Raw genomic sequence first — 22,774 nt, forward strand, 5'->3', positions numbered from 1 at the left:
AAATTTAATTTGCTATAGAACATTACAATATTTAATTTAAGTCAATTTGTGATTTGTGATGTGGATTTGTTTTATCTCAGTGTACAATGTCAGATTTGCAATTCAATGCGCATTTTAGGATATTTGAAAGAAATTTTAAATTTTAACTATATCATTTGATATTTTTTGAATTGGCTGTTGAATTTATAAATATTCCAGCATTTATCATTGAATTTAAATGTGTCAACAAGAATGTTTTGTAATAGAGTAGAAAAATGAGAAAGAAATAAATGATAGGAATGGAAAGAGAGGAATGGACAATTGAACATTGTGCTGGAAAAATAGGTACATAGGTAAATTTGGTGCATTAGGTAAATTTTTCTGAACAAATATGTACTTTTAGTGTAAATGGGCATTTTTTTTCCTTTGGTGCTTTGACAATTTCTAATTGTTTTGCTCATAGTTCGTGGTTAGCTACTATGTACTTGAGTACCCCCCCCCCGTCAAATTTACATGGCGTCCTTGTTTTATTGCATCAACTTTAACCGTTTATTTGACCAATAATACATGCGAGTTATGTCATAAGAAATACATTATTAGAAACTTTATTTGAACCCAACAGTATGTTTTTTTATAGCACATAACACATGTTTTATTTGTTAAATTTGTGGCAAAGTTGAGGAGTGAGGCATTACATGTAGCTTGTTTTTCTTTAAAAAAATGTAAATATCATTTTAAAGTTTTAAAAAGTTGGGACAAAAATTCTAGATATAGGTAATGATGTATTCTATAAACATGTAAAAATTTAACTAAAATAGTTTTTATTTTAGACTGTGCAGAAATAAAGAATGTCTAAATCCGAAGTAGTGAACAGTGTAGATCTTGAAATCTACAAAAATTTGTCATTTTTGTGTTATCTATATTACAAGATGTTTTGAGTTGAGATTATACACATTGGTATACATCACTATGAACATCTAGAAAGTTTTTTCAGAATTTTTTGGAACTCTAAAGTGTTGTTTTGTAGCGCTAGCTACAAATCCTCACCCATACGGGGCTTTTTGTTTTGTTTTGAGAAGCTCACCCATACGACTGGTACTATCTACTGTAGTATCTACGGAAGATCCAAAGGAACCCAGGTGTCCCGGAAATTCTTGCTCCTCAACAATTCGAAAATCTATGTAGAGAAATTAATATATACTACATTTTTTGTCAGAGAGAAATAAATACTTGTACAATGCCGTAGCAGTTTTGGTCAAACTGCAATTTCCCTTTCGCAGCTAGTCTTCCGACCTCGGTATCTCCTCTTCCCGCGCAGTACACAGTACAGCTGTCTCCCACTTCCACTCCCCATCTCCTGCTTCTCTGCTTCAGACCACCAAACCCTACCAGCTCGCTCCCATTCCGCCGCCATGGCGCGCCCTAGCCACGACTTCGCCTACGGTAAGCGCCTCCCTTCCCCCTCTCCCCCTCCGCCGCCCCGTAACTCACTGGGTCGGATCCTCCTCTCCCTGCAGCTGATGGGACGCCGGAGATGCAGCTCCTCGGCGCGGCGACCACGGGCGACCTCGCCCTCCTCGAGCGTACGCTTCTGCCCCTCTCCCACCTCTCTTCTTTCTGGCCTTTTTGGTGTGCGTCATTTTTGGTTTTTGGGGAGCCGATCGATCCGTACGTACGTGCGTGCAGGGATGGCGATTAAGCTCGATGGTGGTCGCGGCCGCCTTGCGGAGGCGGTGGAAGCCGTCAAAGATAACGGCGTTGGGGCGCTGCACCTCGCCGCCGGGGGCAAGAAAGCCGAAGTGTGCGAGTTCCTTGTCGAGGATGTCCGGGTGGATGTGGATGCCCTTGACATGTGTGGTGTGTCTGCTATCTCAGTTTTTGTTAACACCCTACCGTGATATAGAAAAATCTGAATATATGCATACACAACTTTATTTGTTTGTTCCGATGTAACCTTTCCTTGTTGTTCTTGTTCTTGACAGGTAGAACACCTCTCGTTTGGGCAATTAGTTGTAAAAAAGGGAAGATGGATATTGTCAGGTATCTTCTTGATCATGGTGCCAATCCAAATAACGTCGACAAAACAGGGTGTACGCCTCTCCATGAGGCCACCAAAATAGGCAACTCTCTCTCTCTCTCTCTCTCTCTCTCTCCTATGCATTGCAGTGCTGCCATTACTTTCGTCAACATGTCGTTGAGTACTCCATGTCTTCAAGTGTTGAATTTTATCATTCGCAAAAAGGAAAAAAAAAAGTGATGAATGTTGTGAACATATTTATATACTGTTGGGTCTCCACTGGGTGGATGAAGAGAGACAAAAGGGATTGCAATTGGGATTAATTTCTGTGCCTGTGCTAATAGAGTAGAAGATGCAAATTTTTTTTTTTTCTTTGGCATAGAACATGTTCACAAACTGTTCATTCTGTGCATGGTCCATTTTGTGCGCAATACACGCGTAGTGATCTATGGCTTTGTAGAACTGCTTCGTGTCTCAACTCAATTGATACGAGTCGAAAGAACTGAAGTAGAGCATATAAGACTTGCTAATAAAATTATGGTTACATTTACTCTCTTCTTTGCGAGTCGGTTATATTTACTTCCCAAACGTCTGATTCAGGGCACTGTGAAGCAGTAGAACTCTTGCTCTCTAGAGGCGCTTATGTCGATCCAATTTCTACTCATCATGGAACACCGTTGCATGTTGCTGCTGAGCATAAGCAGCACGGTGCCATGAAGATTTTGTTGGATCACCGTGCAGATGTAAGTTCCATTATGCGTTTCTTTATAGTTTTCTTGCAGTTGCATTTGTTGATAATGTTTGCCCTTCTGCTTTCTCCATTTTACTTTTAGTTGAATCTTGACAGTAAGATCAGTTAATATTTTACCGGTTTGTCTCTGGAATCTGGAGAAGTACACACAGTTGTGAACATTTGGAAATTAGATTATCAATCTCCTTTTTCGGATCAATTGGGTATACAATGATGTCCTGCGAAATTTTAAGTGATGCTGGAAAACTAGTTTCACCGTACATGCTGTTCTGCAGTAAGCAGAGAGTCATGGGCTCTTTCTTTGATTATATGCTTCTCGTGTACACATAGTTTCACCTTCTAAGGTTGAAAAGGATTATCATAACGCATTCTGTTTAGGAATCTAATATTTCACACATGTCAACCCCAAGATACCCCACCCAAATAGCTACGCTTACTACTGCTAACTGCATCACAAAATTTAGGAATAAGTCAACAAACTGAGAATTGATTTTTTAAAAGAATGACCAGCACTTGGTGGCCTATCACATTGGAAATAACATCTACTTGCAGAAGCTTTCCTTCTTTGTGAGTGTTGCTATGGTCATGCTAAACGGATGAATTGTTGGAGATGGTTAGATTCAGTTCAAAGATCTGTGGAGCTGAGAAGGAGCATTAAGGGAGTTAGAGAACAAGGAGGGCAACAGGTGCGAGCATCAATACAAAATGGGGAGGAAAGGTGGTACCTATCGTGCAAATGGTGGGGTTGGGGGACATATTTAGTAGTAGAGGCGGAACTTGTATGTGATGGTGTTGCGGTCAGAAACCCACCGGCGGGCAGCGACGGGCAACACAGTAGAGCCGGGAACAACCTAGGGCTGCGGCTGGCCCTGGTCCCTCCGAGCGACGGCCCGCAAAGGTTCTGCACACACGTCCGATGCTGGTGCAAGGGCGTGCCACCTGACCTATACCTGGTCAGGAAGGTGATGGATGTGCCTCGCTTAGTTTCCTGCGTGGCATACACGTAAACATTAAATACGAGCCTCGATCGGCTCTCAGGTTATCCTGTGAATCGGCTCAAAGAGCCGATCCACCCATGATCCGCACGAGGTGTACGAATATATGGTGGTCCTGCTTGATCGAAATAAAGCTAAAACGACCTACTACGATTTAGGGTTTTCACCGCATAATCGGAACATCCTACTCGTGATTGAGCCTGGCGGCCACGCACGGTGATCGTAAACCGACCCTAGACAAGGCCTAAAAACCAACACGAGGTTGATCCTCGGAACATCCTGTCTAGGGCTAGCAAACTACACCCTACGCGCCACTGGATCCTTCAACCCGTTTGTAAGGCCTAACTATGCAGATATTAAACTAATCCTTGTAGAACAAGGAGCAATCATAACGGATCGGATCTACTGAATAATGATCAAGCGGGGTGCCGCCCTTACACCTAAGATAGGCGTAAGGGCGGCTAGACGTCTCAGGGTTGCACGACGATAGCATACGATACGATGAACAATGCTAACCCTAACACGTCTAAGATAACTACGTTGCTCGCCATCAAAAAGGCTTCAGTACGAGCAACGCATGAACAACGAATAAACTTGTACTGATGCGATCTAGGCAGCATGATGCTTACCCGGAAGAAACCCTCGAGACAAGGGAGTTGGCGATGCGCCTAGATTGGTTTGTGGTGAACGTGATTGTTGTTTATTTCAAAAACCCTAGATACATATTTATAGTCCATAGACTTTCTAACGTGGGAATAATCCCAACCGGGCACGGGCCAAACTCTATCTAATTGATACGTAATCTACTATATTACAGATACACGGACAAACTAGCCCAAACTTTGTATATAAGGCCGATTCACGTATTCCTTCCATGTATATTCTTCAAGCCCATCTTGATCGCGGCCCACCTCTGACTCGGTCAAATTCTGGTGATAACACATGCCCCCCTGGTTTTGGAATTGATAATTCCAAAATCACCCTGTCTTTTCTTCGTCGGGTCATGTCGTAGCAGAGCAGAACCGTCGCAGTATCCTTCATCATGATGCCTCGCCTTCTCAACTTCTCCGCGTGATTTGACCGTTGTCGTCTCTTTTTCTTTCGGGCACCATTTCCTCGGAAATTGCTGCGGCATTAAACCTCCGCTATATCCCCTTTATTTAACCGCGCCGAACAGCTCGCCTCTTCATCCCCTTGCTCTGCTCTGGCCATCGGCACCCAAAAAACCCCAATCCAGAGCAATGTCTTCCTCCGTCTCGTCGGATCTCTCCTCCCAATCCTACTCTTCCTCTTCCTCCTCCAGCTCATCGGTATTCTTCGATTCCTCCTCATCTCGTGAGCCGACGCCGGAATGGGACCCGGTGGCTGCTCAGATGAGGGCGCACAACAGGCGCGCCCCAGAAGAGTGGGACCAGGAGGACCACGCCTCCTCCGTTTGGTCCGAGGACGACAAGTCCTTGACCAGCGGAGACGAAGAGCTCCAATTCCTCGCCGACGGGGAACTGGAATCGGAGAGTGAGGATGACTCGTTCTCCTGGGACGAGTATACCTCCTCCGAGGAAGAGGAGGAGGAAGACGACGAACCCGATTCCCTTGAGGATTACCCACCGGCGAAGCGGTTCCGTGCCGGGTCAGATGATGATGACGATGATGACGACGTCGACGATGAAGATGACGAGGCCCCCCCTGGGGGCCGCTGGAGCAGTGACGAGGAGCCCGCCGGCAGCAGCGCCGACGAGAGCTCCGATGACAACGACGAGGGCAGCAACGGCCCGTAGACTAGGACCTAGTAGCATAGGCCTAGCAGCAGTAGTAGTAAATCGGCCAATAGGCCTTTCTTTTGTTCTTCCTTCCTTGAGCAATCGGCTCTGTCCTCGTAAGAAATCCTCTTATCAGTGAAGAAATATTCCCCCATTAACTTGGCTTTCTTGTTAATTTTGCCGATTGTCAAACGGAGTTGCTGCACAAAGAGCCGATGGCAGAGCATCGGCTCCTACCATAACACGCATTTTAAGGCCTAAAACGATTGCCTACTCGCGCAGCCAAACAAATCTCATCCGTGTTCACGCCATCTTCGAATTTCAAACGTACAGATTCGAGAAATCCAACGAGAGAATCATCTCAAATGCCATGGGCCCTGGCTTGGGATTGATCTGTCAACCTGCTCAATGAGCCGATGGTAACGCATCGGTTCTTCACCATCTATCCTTCAACTCTTCACCTGATGGCTTCGAGATCTGGTGGACAATGTGGAAGACCCTTGCGTTCAAGAGAGTCCTCAAATCCCTCCCACCAGGTCCAGTGATCCTCTTCCGCATGAACTCCTATTTTTGAAGAAGGTTGCAACGAAGGACCAGCCGATGACACCCCAATCGGCTTCCAAAACAGAGCATCTACCAGGCCAGCTGCCCCCCGAGCCTTAGTCAAGGCGAGAACAGCGGTGAGGACACACAGTTCAGTCAAAGGGGCCTTGAACCCAGGCAATTCTGAGGAAACCACCACGCAAAGCCAGCCCAAACTTGCCACCATCGATCATCTTTCCTTCGCTGAAAGCCGATATCATAGACGAAACATCAACGGCTTAATGAGCAAAAGACGGCCCTGCATGCTTCTGACAGTACCGCTGAACTGGCGACCTTGCACAAGGGATTGGAAATCCTCGAAGAGAAGGTTTAGGCACCAAGATCGGCTTATTGCCGCTGAGGAAGCTCTCAAGGAAGCAGAAGGCCTTGAAGCTGAGCTGAAGACCAACTTGGTGAAAATCCGTGTCTTGAACCGCAGCGGGTAGATCCTGTGTAATTTGTACTGGAGTCGATGGTTGTGCATCGGCTTTGTTCCTTAGTTCTAAAGTCGATGTCCGTGCATCGGCTGTACATCATGGTAAAATTTTTTTTTACTGGCCGATTTTCCATCGGCCCCCAATATTTCACTGCGCATGTATCACACATGTTCCTCTGATTAGGTGCCCCCCGAGCCGAATCTGTCAGGTAACTGCAGATATTGGCTCTGTAGTTAGCCAAGGCACTGTATTTGAACGTCGGCTCTGTTAGGACTAATGTTTACTCTCATCAGCCGACGTAAAACCACTGCCCATTAGATCGACGTTGAACACAGGCAGAACGTATGTTGAGGATAATTTTGGCCGATTGCTGGAATCGGCCTCCACGTTGATTGAATCGCTCAATGAAGGTTTTGCAATGTTCCTCCATAGATCTTTGGGGCCGATCCCAAGGATCGGCCTCGCCACGTTTGTTCATAGGTTTGCTCTTGCTATACGGTCAGGCCGGTGGCTAAGACCAGCCTAACCCCGTCCTTCGTGACGTCGATGCGCTCGCAGTCGTCCAAATTGTTGCCTGAGAGTGGCTCTTGGCCTGCTGCCTCCCAAACGTTCATGTCAGCCGTTGAAATCTCGGCTGAGTCATCTGCATGGACGACCTCTACTTCATCTCCATCCCATTGTATTACGCATTGGTGCTGGTGCAAGGGCGTGCCACCTGACCTATACCTGGTCAGGAAGGTGATGGATGTGCCTCGCTTAGTTTCCTGCGTGGCATACACGTAAACATTAAATACGAGCCTCGATCGGCTCTCAGGTTATCCTGTGAATCGGCTCAAAGAGCCGATCCACCCATGATCCGCACGAGGTGTACGAATATATGGTGGTCCTGCTTGATCGAAATAAAGCTAAAACGACCTACTACGATTTAGGGTTTTCACCGCATAATCGGAACATCCTACTCGTGATTGAGCCTGGCGGCCACGCACGGTGATCGTAAACCGACCCTAGACAAGGCCTAAAAACCAACACGAGGTTGATCCTCGGAACATCCTGTCTAGGGCTAGCAAACTACACCCTACGCGCCACTGGATCCTTCAACCCGTTTGTAAGGCCTAACTATGCAGATATTAAACTAATCTTTGTAGAACAAGGAGCAATCATAACGGATCGGATCTACTGAATAATGATCAAGCGGGGTGCCGCCCTTACATCTAAGATAGGCGTAAGGGCGGCTAGACGTCTCAGGGTTGCACGACGATAGCATACGATACGATGAGCAATGCTAACCCTAACACGTCTAAGGTAACTACGTTGCTCGCCATCAAAAGGCTTCAGTACGAGCAACGCATGAACAGCGAATAAACTTGTACTGCCTAGATCGCAAGATGCGATCTAGGCAGTATGATGCTTACCCGGAAGAAACCCTCGAGACAAGGGAGTTGGCGATGCGCCTAGATTGGTTTGTGGTGAACGTGATTGTTGTTTATTTCAAAAACCCTAGATACATATTTATAGTCCATAGACTTTCTAACGTGGGAATAATCCCAACCGGGCACGGGCCAAACTCTATCTAATTGATACGTAATCTACTATATTACAGATACACGGGCAAACTAGCCCAAACTTTGTATATAAGGCCGATTCACGTATTCCTTCCATGTATATTCTTCAAGCCCATCTTGATCGCGGCCCACCTCTGACTCGGTCAAATTCTGGTGATAACAGATGGTGAGGCAGACACGAAGTTGGTTGCAAATAAGACCACTTCAGTGAATTGAACTTCTCTACCTCGATTCTAAACTTCTTTGGGTGTACGCTGTACCCAAGCAGAACTGTCAAGGTCACCATGTATTTCTTCTTGAGCTTGTTTTTTCAGATGTGATGGCCCAAAATATGGAACATCGGCGATTGAAGCAATACATAAGTCTTAGTTGTTATCTTTATATCTCAAATAAGTTGTTGGTTGTCATATTGATATAAGGACTAATAGTGAAGAATTGACTAGCGATGCACTGTGTTACCAAATATTGCCATGTTGAATTGTTGATGATGTGCATTTTTTTTTTGCAATGCTGCACCAACTGCCCTCGTTTTCTTCCATTCACTAAGGTTCATTGTCATGTGACATGGTTTCATCTTATTGTGATTATATGTATTATTTGTTATTTATGTATCATGAATTTGTTGAGCTAATTACTTGCATCTCTTTTCAGTTTAACAAGATTCAGGGCATTTTCAACTCACCTCTCATAATTGCTATCTGTAATCGCTCAGTGAAATGTGTGAACCTACTGCTAGAGGTACGGCTCCATCTCATGTGTTAAGCTAAAAATGCATCTAGGTGTAGGGAAGATGCGGACAGATGAATTGTGAGACATATTACTCAGAGGAAACATCTATGATTCTGTTATATGCTAGGCTGGTGCGGATGTGAAGGGTGTGCTTACTGCAACCCCCTTGCAAGCTGCTGCAAGAAATGGCCTAACTGACGTCCTCAAGCCCCTATTGGATGCTGGTGCAGATCCCAATGTTCGAAATGAAGTAAGTTCCATGTTCACTGGTGTACACAATCACATCATGGTTGGTTGTTTACATTAAATAACTATGCATTGTCCATCCTTGACCTTTGGTAATACAAGTCCCATTGTCAGTCATATCTAATAACAGTTAACTCAGGTAGGTGCACATCCTTAAACTGTGGAAATATGATTACCATAGTCAGTCGTATCTAACTAATAGTTAACTATGGTTAAGTGCGCTAATATAAACTCAGTGATGTCAACTAGTAATAGTGACATGTAAATTAAATATGAAAAATACTAGTAGTAAAATAAGTAGTGATGAAAGGTTGCTTAGGAACTTGTTGCCTGATTTTTAGATAATGGATGGGTTAATCTCCTGGCCTCTGCATCTAGATAACACACAGCCATAAGTTTAAGACAACAAAAAAACTTGCTGGATTATTTGGAGACATGTGCACTGCCTTATTATTTTTGAACAAGGGAAAGGCCCAGAAGGGCCTAGCTGCTACATTACTAACGTTGGGGGAGTACGAGTTACAGAGGACATCAGCAAAACAGGAAAACACAACGCAGTCCTCAAATTTTACAGAAAGAACCCTAAACATCTGACAGGAAACATGATCGTGTTCTTCTCCTCCGCCACCTGAATGAGGACTCCATTGTCGGCTGCCCTCGCCACCACCGGGCATTTTTTTCGATAAAGAGTATATATTAATATCAAGAAGATACCAATTACACCCAGCCTCTGCAATAACGCATGCCCCTAATGGCAATATGGATGCACACATCCAAAAAAAGAACTACATAAAAGAAAAGTCCCACTACAGGGATCTATTCCTTGTAGCAGCAAACCAAACACCACCAATGCAGCATCAGAAATCCATCTTCTCCAAAAGCGACGCCTCCAAGAAGGAAACAGTGCACAAGTACCGCCGCCGCCCTGATCATAGATCATAGATCATAGGTTTTACCCTGGAGAAAGTCCGCACTCGCAAAACAATGCCTTCAACAAGGCCATTGCCAGACACAACCAATTAAGGCCAGACATTGGATTTTCACCCTACAAATCACCAAAGCCAATTCCTCATCACCACTAGCACGTGAACCACCATTTATAGTCCTCAGAACTCGGCTTCCATGCCATTCTCCACGATTGACTTCACCATGGAACTAAAGACATGTCCCATGATGGGAACAAGCTTCGCCTCGCTTCCTCTGAAAACAAACTGTCAGAAAAAAACATGCTTGCGCATGACCGAATACCATTCGATCCGGCAACCTCCAGGCATGTTGTCCATTTGGAGTTCGCCGGCGGAGCCTTCCGGAACTCGACACCCCGGCCAGATCAATGGAGGCATGCATCAAGCAGATCATCGTCATGGCGTGAGTGAGATCCTAGGACCACCACCTTTATTCATGCCGTACGAGCAGCACCCATGCTACCCGTCGGCACCCTGGAAGCCGCCACACCAAACCCTACCAGCAGCCTAGAGGGCTAGGCCAGCAACGGGAAAGGAGATAACATAGCAGGGTCAATCCCCCACCGGATCCGGCCCAACCACGCACCGAAGCGGATCAGGGAGGCGGCACGGGACACCCAGATCGAGATCTAGGGTTTCCACCACCACCACCCGCCGGCCCTGCACCTTTACCGCCGGTCATGGCACCGCCGGGAGAGGAATACCGCCACCACCCCGACCAGGGGCGCCGCTGTGGTCGCTGCTCGACGAAGAGCCAGCCAACACCGCCCTACCAGCCATGGCGGCCATCCCCGGCGACCTCTGCCCCCAAACCACCTACGACAGCTGGGCCCATCGCCGCCGTGAGGGCCTGCGGCGTGAGGAACAGAGGCTGCATGGAGCTCTGGCGGCGGCGCGAGGAGTCGCCCCCGGTGTCGCCCTTGGGTGCGACACACGGGGGTACCCTTGGAGGCATATATGCCAGAGCCACCACCAGGGATAGAAACACTTTAGGCAGCAAGCACGATGAACACTGATGAGAATCCTAGGAAGGTCCTCCGACTGGAGATTGAATGAATGCCCTCAATGGTGTCTGGAGGGGCTGCCTCTTCAGCCAAAGATCACACTGGCGAGACAAGGCAACCATGTGGAGATCTCGGATTTGCAGCACTGATCTTCCCCTCGACCACCTGGAATCGTCGACAGCAGCATCAGCATGCTCCTCCCAATCGGCACCATGCTAACGAAGAAGACATCGGACACTACCGCGTCAACCCAGTCTTCTGCCACGAGTAAGGGCCACATTGTTGAAGGAGATGTCGGCGGTACCATCCTCCGCCTCCATCTCCCGCCATAGGAGCACCAAGGAGAAGAGAGCTACCACTAGAAGTCGCCGGGCTTGGGCATAGCGCCAAACACAAACCCTAGCACTAGAAGTAACCCTAGACTACTACTAGGGACTCACCCTTCTGGCCGACGGCCACCACTGGAGAGGAGAGGGGAGGGGCCGACCGTCCCCGGATCTGGTGAAGAACAAGGGAAGCATGTTGGGCGAGTGGTTTGTGTGTGCCCTGCCTTATGGATAAGGATGAACTTATCCCATGACCTACAGTTTGGCATGAATGGAATACTATTGGGCATATTTTTAGTTATACACCTTTGCATCTGGCTGAATTTCTGTTAATCTATTTCTCCTACAAATACATTGATGAGATTCAACTTTGTCTTTTTCTTAACAGTTTGGTCACTTGCCAATACAACTTGCGGCATACTTTGGTACACGCAGAGATGTTGAGATCCTGTTTGAAGTTACTTCTTCTCGTATTCCAGCTTTACATGATTGGAGCGTTGATGGTATAATTAGTTATATAAAGTCAGAGCCAAAGTTGGAGGTACGAGAAAGATCATCATGTGCTTATTAGAATATATTTCCTTATGTGCCGTAGTCTTAAGATAAATATTGAATGGAACTGTTTAGGCAAGAAACTTAGAATTAATCTCTCATTCGTAAAGACCTTTGGTCTTGCATTTTTCGTGAATTCTCGTTTTGACATTTTTGAACTATAAAACTTACACTAGATGACATTCCCTGTTTTTGGTTTTCATTCAATTGTGATGCACCATACAAATTTCATGAAGAAAAAACAATAAAGTAAAGATGTATACAATGAGATCCTCTGGGGCTTGTCAGAGTATGACAAAGGTAATTGTGCAACTGACCTTGTGGGGTTTGGGGTCAACATGGTACCTGAATTTCTGCTTGTTTTCACTAGCATGCAATCGTACCACATAAATGAAATTATGACACAATTAAATATGAAACCAATGTCCTCAATCTCGATGCCGTTTAATTTCTGTTTACATTTTCAGGATCTCCCTTTGTCTAAAATGTCAGTAGCTAAGTTGAAAGAAGAAGGAGACGAAGCTTTGTGCAAAAAGGATTACAACGCGGCAATAGAATTCTATAACATGGTACACTATTGCACTATGCTTGCTCCTGATGCTTGTTTCTGTTCCCCTACCATCGTTATCTCATTTGATTTGTATCCATTGCAATGGCTTACATCACTATCTGATGTTTTTTCTGGATGCTTGTGCAAACTATAGTTTTTATTTTTTTGAGGAACGCCTCAAAGAGGGGCAGGGAGCACCTGCAATTCATTTATAAAGAGAGAATTGACCCGGTTTATGAGGAGAACCATACAAAGCGTTTATTCAAGGAAAACCATGCAAAACCCTGACTATGGATAAGCAACCTAGGAACCTAGGCACAAAGCATCGCTGTACCAAAAAGTCCCATTGGCAAAACAATCCTCTGCCAGAGTTCCAGGCCGGAGAGTGAAGCCAGATCCTTACGCCAGTAAATGTAGGCAGATATGACAACTGCCTTGACCAATGCCACTCAATCGATGATGAGCTCCCACTTCCCCGAAGCCGCAACCACAGGCCAGGCCCAAGCAAGATTCACATCACTTCAGGCCAGCCTCCGATGCTAGTAGTGATCTTGAAGACGAAGCCTCTAAGGAGGGGGTGACGCGGTTGTTGTTTGACCTGGCAAAACCGGTCTGTGGTTTTCACCCGGAAAACCACAACCGTGAGGGTGGAAGAGGCACCGGTGCTGCAAGGCGACGTCTCCAAGATTGGACGATCTCTGAAGACGTCGCTGGCCCCAATAAGAATCAGGGTTGGGGTTTCCCCACATCCACCACGGCCCCCCATCGCAGATCTGGAGATTTGATCATTGCCAGAGGCCGCCGCAACCGCCAGCCAGGTCCATGAGCACCCGCCCTACCACCACGGCAGCACCCAACGACCAGGATCATCTGCCAGAAGATCACCGCAACCAAATCTGGCTCCTGCTCATCACAGGCCAGCCATCGCGGACCTCAATCCACGTCGAGCCGCCACCTTCGGGCTCCATCCACCAGCCACCGTCTGGACAAGGGCCCACGAGAGCCCTGCGAAGCCAACGCCACTGCCCTCCACCTTGGGGTAGAGGCATGCCCATGGATAGAGGCCCGCCACCACGGCGTCCAGGGGGAGCTAGGGTGGAGCTCCCCTGTTAGCTAGGTCAGGCCATGTACAATGGAAGATGCTTAGAGGGGCGCTTAGGAAAATAAACCAAGCATTTTGCTAAGCACTGGTGTTTAGAGAAAAAACTGATTTATTTTTGTAAGCACCCCTTTAAGCACCTTCCATTATACATGCTCTCAGGCGCTCCGGTGCTGCCAGGGAGACTTAGGGAGGAGCTCTGATCGCCATGTCAGGTGCCCCCGTGCTGAGCAGCACGGGAGGGAGAGAGAAACATCGCTATGCTGCTGTCCGTCACTGACCGTGCTTTATTGCTCTTCGCTCACATTTTCCTACTCTTTTTAATGTTTTATTTCTTGATATAAGAATAGGAGTTCAAGTGTGAATGGCTAATTGTACTGCATAGCCCAAGGGAAAAATATGTATCACAAGGGTCATGGACACTCAAGGACAAAGTGTATAGGCACTTATACTCTTTAGGGCATGTCCAATGGTGGACGCCTATGCAGGCGCTTAAGAAGAATAAAATAATTGTAATTAAATCAGAACATATTTAAGCGCCTGTCTGCTCAACGCGAGGCGCTAATCAAGGCCGCAAAACTGCCGAGCTACTCATGCGCGCTAGCATCCCTGCTTCACGCCGTACACAGAGAAAAGGGCTAAGCGGCCGACACATATTGTTGCGTCGATGCAACACGGGCGCTAGGATTAGAAGCCGAAACTGCCGATTGTCCAGGAAATTAACCCCGGCGCCTGGCTTTAGCGCCCCCCATTGTACATGCCCTTATAATATCCACGCTTATGAGTTATGGCTTGATGGCGACCTTGTTAGTGCCAACACACATACGCTTGTTGGCCTGCACAATGGAGTCGCTTTTTTAGCGTGTCATCGCTAGGGTGATTGCTATTGGCGAACTAGGTTGGAACCGATGACCTGATCGGGTCTCGGGTTGCGTGTTGATATAGCACCAGCCTAATCTAAACTTGATACAAGATTTAGATCACGCCTAAACTCATAAAGATTTCTAACAGGAAGAGCTTTAGTAAAACCTTAAATCTTATGCCTAAACTCATAAAGATTTCTAACAGGAAGAGCTTTAGTAAAACCATCTGCAACTTGATCTTTGCTAGAGATAAACTTTATAGCCAACTTCTTCGCAGCAACTCTTTCTCGAACGAAGTGAAAATCTATTTCAATGTGTTTTGTACGAGCATGAAAAACCGGATTTGCAGATAAGAATGTGGCACCCAACTTATCACACCAAAGACATGGTTTCTCTTGCAATTTAACTCCAAGTTCATTCAGAAGAGGTTCAACCCAGATCATTTCAGCTGTAGCATTAGCTAGTGACTTATACTCTGCTTCTGTACTTGATCTTGAAACAGTAGCTTGTTTTCGAGCATTCCAAGAGACCAAATTTGGTCCAATGAATATAGCAAAACCTCCAGTAGAGCGCCTATCATCTGGACAGCCTGCCCAATCTGCATCTGAAAAAGCACTTAAAAGTGTGGATGAAGATGGCTGAAAAGTTATACCAAAACTAATTGTATCCTTTACATATCGCATTATCGTGTTGACAGCTGTCCAATGGGTAGTAGTTGGAGCATGAAGAAACTGACATACTTTGTTTACTGAGAAAGCCAAGTCTGGTGAGAGTAAGATACTGCAAACCTCCAACAATACTTCTGTATTTCGTACTATCTTCAATGCCAAGAGGGTCTCCAACAGCAAGAGACAGAGGATCTGTAGTAGGTAGGGGTGTAGGAGCAGCCTTACACATTGTCATACCAAGTTTACTAAGCAAATCAGATGCATACTTTTCCTGGGTTAATAACAACCCCTTTGGCGACCTCTTCACTTCAATGCCTAAGAAATAATGTAAATCACCAAGATCCTTGATAGCAAAATTTTCATTTAACTGTCGAAGCAGAGCTGAAATAGCACCATTAGAAGAACTGGTGACTATGATATCATCAACATAAATCGGAATATAGATAGTGATTCCTGCCCTCTTGAAAAGAAACAATGAAGTATCTGCCTTGGAACGAACAAAACCAAGATCATGTAATTTAGAACTTAGTCGAGAATACCATGCACGAGGAGCTTGTTTTAGACCATATAAAGCTTTATCAAGTTTGCAAACATGATGAGGAGCATTGGGATTTTCAAAACCTGGTGGTTGCCTCATGTAGACTTCCTCCTCCAGAACACCATGCAAAAACGCGTTCTTGACATCTAGCTGTCGCAAACTCCAACCTCTAGAGACTAAAATAGCTAACACTGTTCTGATAGTGGCTGCCTTAACAACTGGACTGAAAGTATCCTCATAATCAATACCATATCGTTGCTTAAAGCCTTTTGCAACCAGACGAGCTTTGTACCTATCAATAGTACCATCTGCTCGTCGCTTGATGCGATAAACCCATTTACAGTCTATCAAATTTCGACCAGAACTTGAAGGAACTAAGTGCCACGTGTTGTTTTTAATCAAGGCATTATGTTCTTCCTCCATTGCCACGCGCCAGTGAGGATCTTCAAGTGCTTCAGACAGAGAGCGAGGTTCATCTGTAGAGACAAGCAGCCCATACCTTATAGTGCCATCAGTATAAACTTTCGAATTTTTTATACCTTTTTGTAGTCGGGTCTGTACACGAGCCATAGGAGAGACTGCAGCAGGAGAATGCACAGAAGATCCAGTAGAATCTGCCCCAGAATCTTCATTGTTTTCAGCACCAGAATCATCAGCATGTTCAGCATCAGAATCAGTATTGGGATCAGAGAAATCCAATGATTGGCCTGATTCTACTGGTGAGACAGCAGCAGGCGAGGACAGCTGCATGCTGCCGCTGCTGTCGGGTGTGTGGGCGCGCGCGTCGTTGCTGAGCGTGCCGCTGCTGTCGGGCGTGTGGGCGCACGCGTCGTTGCTAAGCATGTCGGGTGCAGGAGGCGGGGCCCGAGATGGAGACCTGCGACGACGGGAATAAAAGAGAGGCGCGTGTAGCTGGCGTGCGCGGGAGCTTGCGGGAGTGGACAGCGACACCTCGGGAGCAGCGGGAGCAGCGGGTCGGTCTGCCTCGGGATCAGCGTGCACGGCAGACGGGGTACGAGGAAGATCGTTGTGGGATCGCGCGCCAGATTTGTCGTTTTCTCCAGAATTGGAACTTGGCTCATTTTGAGCAGTTTCTTCAGTGTTTTGGCTCAAATTTTCTGCTGTATCTTCACCAGCCTGCAATGCATCAGTAATAGGCACAAAAGTAGTCATATGATCATTAGCTTGTGACACATCCTCATGCAAGATAGATGACATAGATGGAAGGAGAAGAATTTCCTTCCGAAGAAGAGGACCGGCATTTGGACGAAGTGCAGCGCCAAGGGAACACATTTTCATCAAAGACGACATCTCGAGAGATATAAACCCGTCCTGCAGATATGTCTAGACATTTGACTCCTTTATGAAGAGGGTTATAACCAATGAAAGCACAACGCTTGGAGCGAAAAGCAAGTTTGCGTGTGTTATAGGGTCGAAGATTTGGCCAACAAGCACAACCAAAAGTTCGAAGAGCATCATAATTTGGTGTAACATGGAGAAGCCTCTCAACAGGAGTATCAGAATTAATGACTTTGCTAGGGAGAAGGTTTATCAGAAAAGTGGCTGTGAGAAACGCTTCATCCCAATATTTTAGAGGCATAGATGCATTAGCTAGCAAAGCAAGACCAACTTCAACTATGTGGCGATGTTTTCTTTCAGCAGACCCATTTTGTTGGTGAGCATGAGGGCATGAGACATGGTGAGAGATACCAACTTGTTGAAAAAAGGTATTGAGTTTTTCATACCCCCAATTAGTTTGCATAGTAATAATTTTCATATTGAGCTTGCGCTCAACATATTGCTGAAACTGAAGAAAAGCTTGATGAACATCGGCACGCTTTTTAAGCAAATATATCCATGTAAACTTGCTAAAATCATCGATAAAGCTTACATAATAGGCATGTTTCCCAGCAGAGAGAGGAGCAGGACCCCATACATCAGAAAAGACTTGTTCCAAAGGAACACGGGATCTACTAGTGGAATTAGGATAAGGTAACTGATGCATTTTAGCTAACTGACATGAATCACAAACATATGGGGTAATCTCTGGGGTGTAAGCTATTTTATTTTTCCTAAGAACCTGTTGAACGATAAACGAAGACGGATGTCCTAAGCGACGATGCCATGTAGACGATGACGGCTTTATTGTGATGAAGGCATGCTTGGAGGATTCATTGGAGATGGGCATCAGGGGATAAAGACCTCCATAGCATGGACCTCTAAACAGAGTTCTTCGAGTTGCTTGGTCCTTGATCAAAAAGAAGAAGGGATGAAATTCAATATAGACATGATTATCAAGTGTAAATCTATGCACTGACAAGAGATTTTTCGAGGCACTTGGAACATGAAGAATGTCATGGAGATGAAAAGAATTATGAGGAGTGCACAAAACTGAATGACCAATATGACTAATATGCATACCTTTGCCTTCTGCTGTGCGAACACGATCTTGTCCATTATATGTATCATGAGTAGTGAGCTTGTTCAGCTCGCATGTGATGTGATATGATCAGTGGCCCTGTGTCATAGTACTAGTTTGTATCAACTCCTTGGGAAGCAAAATTAGCCCCCTTGTCCCCACCACGATCACGATCACCATTGTCACCACGGTCATCACCGTAGCGCCACCAGCACTCCTTAGCAGGATGTCCATGAATGTCACAGATTTGACAAGTAGTGTCAACATATGGAGTAGGCTGACGACGAGGACGCCCACCACCATCGCGGCGACCTTGATAGCCTCCACCATCACGGCGGCCTTGGTAGCCACCACCATCGCGGCGACCTTGATATCCTCCACCATCACGGCGATCACCATCACGGCGATCACGATCATCTCGGCGTCCACGATCATCACGACGATCTTGAGGGCGACGATCATCACCACGTCCGCGGTCATCACGCCAGTGTTCCTGGCCACGGGAAGGAGGATCCGGGCCACGTGGGGAAGGACCTCGGCGTGCAACGTTTGCCGAGGATGAGAACCCAACATCTTCGGTTTTGTGGAGACGATCAAAGGCTTGAACTTGATCAAATAGGTCCGACAGAGAGGTGGCCGGGTTGGCACGCATAGCGGTAATGAGGTTGTTGTAGGGGCTTCCAAGACCATTCACGACATACCAGATGAGTTCATCTTCATCCAATGGTTTTCCCGCAGCAGCAAGTTCAGAGGCAAGCGTCTTCATCTTGGAAAAATACTTCTCGGCAGATAAGTCATGCTTCTTGGTGTCGTTGAGAGCACCTCGCAGTTGCTGCACCCGAGACTTAGATGCGGCCGAGACATGAGAGTTTAGGGCAGCCTAGACTTCAGAGGAAGTTTCCAATCCAATTACATGAACGAGGACATCAGGAGATAGGGCATTCAACAGCCATCGGAGAACCTGTTGATCACGAGCAATCCAAGTGGAGTACTCAGGATTTTCGACGACCATCTTCTTCTGGTTAGAGTCTTCAACCTCAATTTTCGCACTGGGTGCCTTCTCAGTTCCTTGAACAAGATCCAGGACACGTGCACCGCGGAGAGCGGGAACGACAAGAGCCTTCCAGATCAGGGCGTTCTCGCTGGTAAGGAGTTGTGTTGGGGGAGCCCCGAGGGTTGCGGCCAATGCCGTCGTGGATGAAGAGGAGGCCATGGGCTTGGGTGTTGGTTTGGCTTGGGTTTAGGTTTGGGCGGCGGCGGCAGGGAAGCTGCGGCGGCGGCAGAGGTTTTGTCGCGGGTTTTGGCGGCGGCGGCAGGGAAGCTGCGGCGGCGGCAAGGTTTCTTGTCGTGGGTTTTGGCGGCGGCGGCAGAGAAGCTGCTGCGGCGGCATGGTTTCTTGTCGTGGGTTTTGGCGGCGGCGGCAGTTGAGCTGCAGCGGCGGCAGGGATGTCTGTTTTTGCGGCGGCGGCGGCTGATCGGGGCGGCAGCGGCGGCAGGTTTTTCAGGCGAAAGCTAGGTTTAGGAGGAGCTGCTCTGATACCATATTGGCGATGGAACCGATGACCTGATCGGGTCTCGGGTTGCGTGTTGATATAGCACCAGAAGAGCCCTGGGCGTGGCGTGTACAGAGACCGAGTCGGAGCAACGTCCGGACCCTATACGAGGGACTGTTTTATATTTCCAACAATTGCTTGCCTTGTAAGACTTTCATATTAACATTCTTGAGCAGTGTGACCTTCACAATGACCCCAATAGCACCAGGGTGGAACTAATGATCATATGGGTCCCTGGCACAAGCCTGGTCACGTCTCTGCTAATATGACTATCACCATGTCCGGAAACCGTCTCAGCGTATTCCCTTAAATTAAGACAGTTCATTGAAACCATGGTGGGTCATGATCAGCGCTTTCATCAGAGTGGTTTAGTTTGGGAATTGGGTGGTGTTGGGCTTTATTGGTCAATCACTTTGTTTGTTAATCTAGGTTATGTACAATGATTAAAACGTAGATGTAAAATAGTATACCATTTGGTAGATCATTTAGAGTGAGAAAATACTGAAAAGGTCTATCCTGTTCTTCATGGTTACATTTAGCATTTGAATTTGTATTTCCTGATATAATGGGGAAAGCTTAAGTTTGTTGTGGAATGGCGACAATTATGGGAAAATGTGATCAGTGCATTCCTACCAGATGATCTAGCCGTATTTTTTTTTTCCATTTTCATCTTTATCCCTCTGCTATATAAAATTTAATAGCTCTAGTATGCCACATCTGCAAAAAAAAAATTGGGTGTATCTCCAAATCTTTGCTTGGTATGTTTTAGGTAGGGTGTCAAAGGTTTTAGCATTACCTTGCTAAGTGTAGATGTGTGCATACACTCATTAACCAAGGTTGACCCATGTAAGAGATGCGTGTATGTATACATACCATACGTTGATGAAGAGGCACAATGGGAACAGAGAAACTCTTCTCACTTCCTGACATATGCATCAACAGCCTTGATTAATTAGCTGCTTGTGGGAGCAGTTTTGACTTAAAACTGTTTCCACTTTTCGAAGAGACACCTCCATATGTGATTTATCTCGTCGTTTATGATGTATGTTCTCTTTCTTTGCTTGGTACTGCATATTCATTTATTTACCTAGTCTTTGTCCTAGAAATCTGTGGTCTATATGGATTTGTCAGAAAATATGTGATGTTTGTTTGGTTTGTTGGCTGTAGGCTTTGTTGGTTGATTCTGAAGATGTTGATGCATTCATGCTTGGCAATAGGGGGTTTTGCCGGCTTCAACTGGGCAATGGAGAGGGTGCTTTAAGTGATGCCCTTCTTTGCAGGACAATGCGACCTAACTGTGCGCAGACATGTGGGCTGCAGGGCTACTCATATGTGCAACTAAAGGTGATACAGAATCACTATTTCACACCTGTTTAAATCTTGCGGCTAAACCTTCTCGATGATCCACTCAACTCTATATCTTCATTCTTAGGAGTATGAAAAGGCATGTGATGCATTTCTCGATGGTCTCAAATTGATGCCATGCTATGTTGAAATCGAGGACGCGTTGAGGTAGCCTACCTCATCCACTCTAGCTGCATGCTTTATTTGAAGTCTAGTTTGTTGTGATATATACTCCATGATTCAATTAGCATGACAATGTATTACGTAGTGTGTGGGAACTGTACAGAGACAATCAAATAAATGGACTTGTATTACCAAAAAAAATATGAGCACGATATTTTGTCTATACAGTACACGCATGATTACTGTCCTATCTTTGCATTGATTTCTGTTTACTAACATCAGTAATGTGGCTAATGTTTGTGTTTCACTTGCCTGTTTGGCCCATTTCCACAAGAATTACTGCTTGAAAGGCATTCAGATGCTTTGCTGATCGTATTATCTGTAACGTGCAGGAAAGCTCTGAGATTATTGAAAGAATCTCACGCCGGCAAGAAGAGCAGCTCAAAAGGACAGATATCATGAACCATGTATTTTTCTCTGAAGACAGCAATTTGACTAACAAGTCAAACGTATTGAATCTCCTGAGAAGCCCTTGCTGCCTGCTGAAGAACGAGGTGGTGCTTTCTGTGTTAAATTAGACAAGGGGCTGGAACCACGAATAACCTATGATTCCCTGTTGACTGTAGGTTCATGCATACTCTGACCGTAGTACTAGAAAGTATAAACCGTTGTTGATATCTTTAACCCTGTGATTGATGTCGACTGTAATGATTTAACTGAGTATCAGTATATTAGAACATGATCATAGATCATAATCTGGTTATGTATGCATGTTTTTATTTCTTCTGAAATGATCTTCATGCTTTGTTTTCTTGGGTGGAATGGTGTGTGGTCTGCAGTTCGTTGTCCAACTGTTTGTTCAGACTTGAGTCCTTCACAGCAGTCGAACTGACCTAGGACTTTGTCACAAACAAAAATAAAAACTGGCCAAGTCGATGTAACAGTTTGCACGTTTTTTTTTTTTTTGAGGTTGTTTGCAGGGTTGTTGATGGGAGCTAATGTGGTGGGCTGGGGTTTGGTAGGCTGGGGTTGAGCCTTTGGGTTTTTGTATTTGTAGAGGTGGTAGCGCGTCTTTGCGTGAACACGATCGAGATTATCATGAAAGGCATATAGTTTGCTACTCTTTTTTAAAGCGATAACTTATCAATGACAACGGTGGGTTATATTTTCAAACTTCATGGGTAATTGCAATGACGGACGGACGAAACCAAGAAAACCTATGGCCGCCGCTCGCGCGTGAACTTGTGTGGATTCTGGCATGGGCATGCGACGACATGTGTGCCACCCATCCAAGGCTCCAACAGCGACACATTTTTTTCCAAAAAAATGTCAAAGTTGCCAAGGTCCACATGGAATTTACCCTGGCAACTTGTTTGCTGCGTGGCGCCAAAGGGCAAATGCGGGCATGTTTTCCCAATAGAAAATCCGTTTATTTATTATTACAATAATATGTATAGATTTGTTTCAATGAGAAAGTTCGTTACCCTTTTATAGGCGTGTTATTTTTTGGTATTCTACATGGGCACAATATAGCTAGGGTAAAGTGCCTTGAGATAGTTACAAGACGAGTAAGAGCAACTGCTCAACATAACATCTGAAGCCAGAATGATCTCGCGCGTTTTATAATACGAGTTGAGGCAAGCTTTAGCCTCGACCCAAACTCAGAATCGTTTGCACCCAATATGTGCGTTGAGTGTGTGACGCTTTCCACA

General features: G+C 45.9%; 1 protein-coding gene across 1 annotated transcript; it reads left to right on the forward strand.

Annotated features, from left to right (window-relative positions):
* Positions 1-1,277: 1,277 nt before the first annotated feature.
* On the forward strand, positions 1,278-21,853 carry LOC127314100 (uncharacterized). The gene is made up of 12 exons (XM_051344573.2): positions 1,278-1,422; positions 1,497-1,562; positions 1,666-1,836; positions 1,962-2,099; positions 2,597-2,739; positions 8,735-8,821; positions 8,940-9,062; positions 11,742-11,894; positions 12,373-12,474; positions 20,763-20,939; positions 21,028-21,107; positions 21,455-21,853. The coding sequence occupies exons 1-12, from the start codon at positions 1,392-1,394 to the stop codon at positions 21,522-21,524; spliced, it is 1,341 nt and encodes a 446-aa protein (XP_051200533.1). The 5' UTR covers positions 1,278-1,391; the 3' UTR covers positions 21,525-21,853.
* Positions 21,854-22,774: the final 921 nt, after the last annotated feature.

Source organism: Lolium perenne, chromosome 1, assembly GCF_019359855.2.
Source record: "Lolium perenne isolate Kyuss_39 chromosome 1, Kyuss_2.0, whole genome shotgun sequence".
Taxonomy (NCBI): Eukaryota; Viridiplantae; Streptophyta; class Magnoliopsida; order Poales; family Poaceae; genus Lolium; species Lolium perenne.

Coding starts and splice junctions, on each gene's coding strand:
- LOC127314100 (XM_051344573.2), top strand. CDS start 1,392: ATGGCGCGCCCTAGCCACGACTTCGCCTACG. Junction 8,822..8,939: donor GTGTGAACCTACTGCTAGAG/GTACGGCTCCAT, acceptor GTTATATGCTAG/GCTGGTGCGGATGTGAAGGG. Junction 12,475..20,762: donor CAATAGAATTCTATAACATG/GTACACTATTGC, acceptor TGTTGGCTGTAG/GCTTTGTTGGTTGATTCTGA.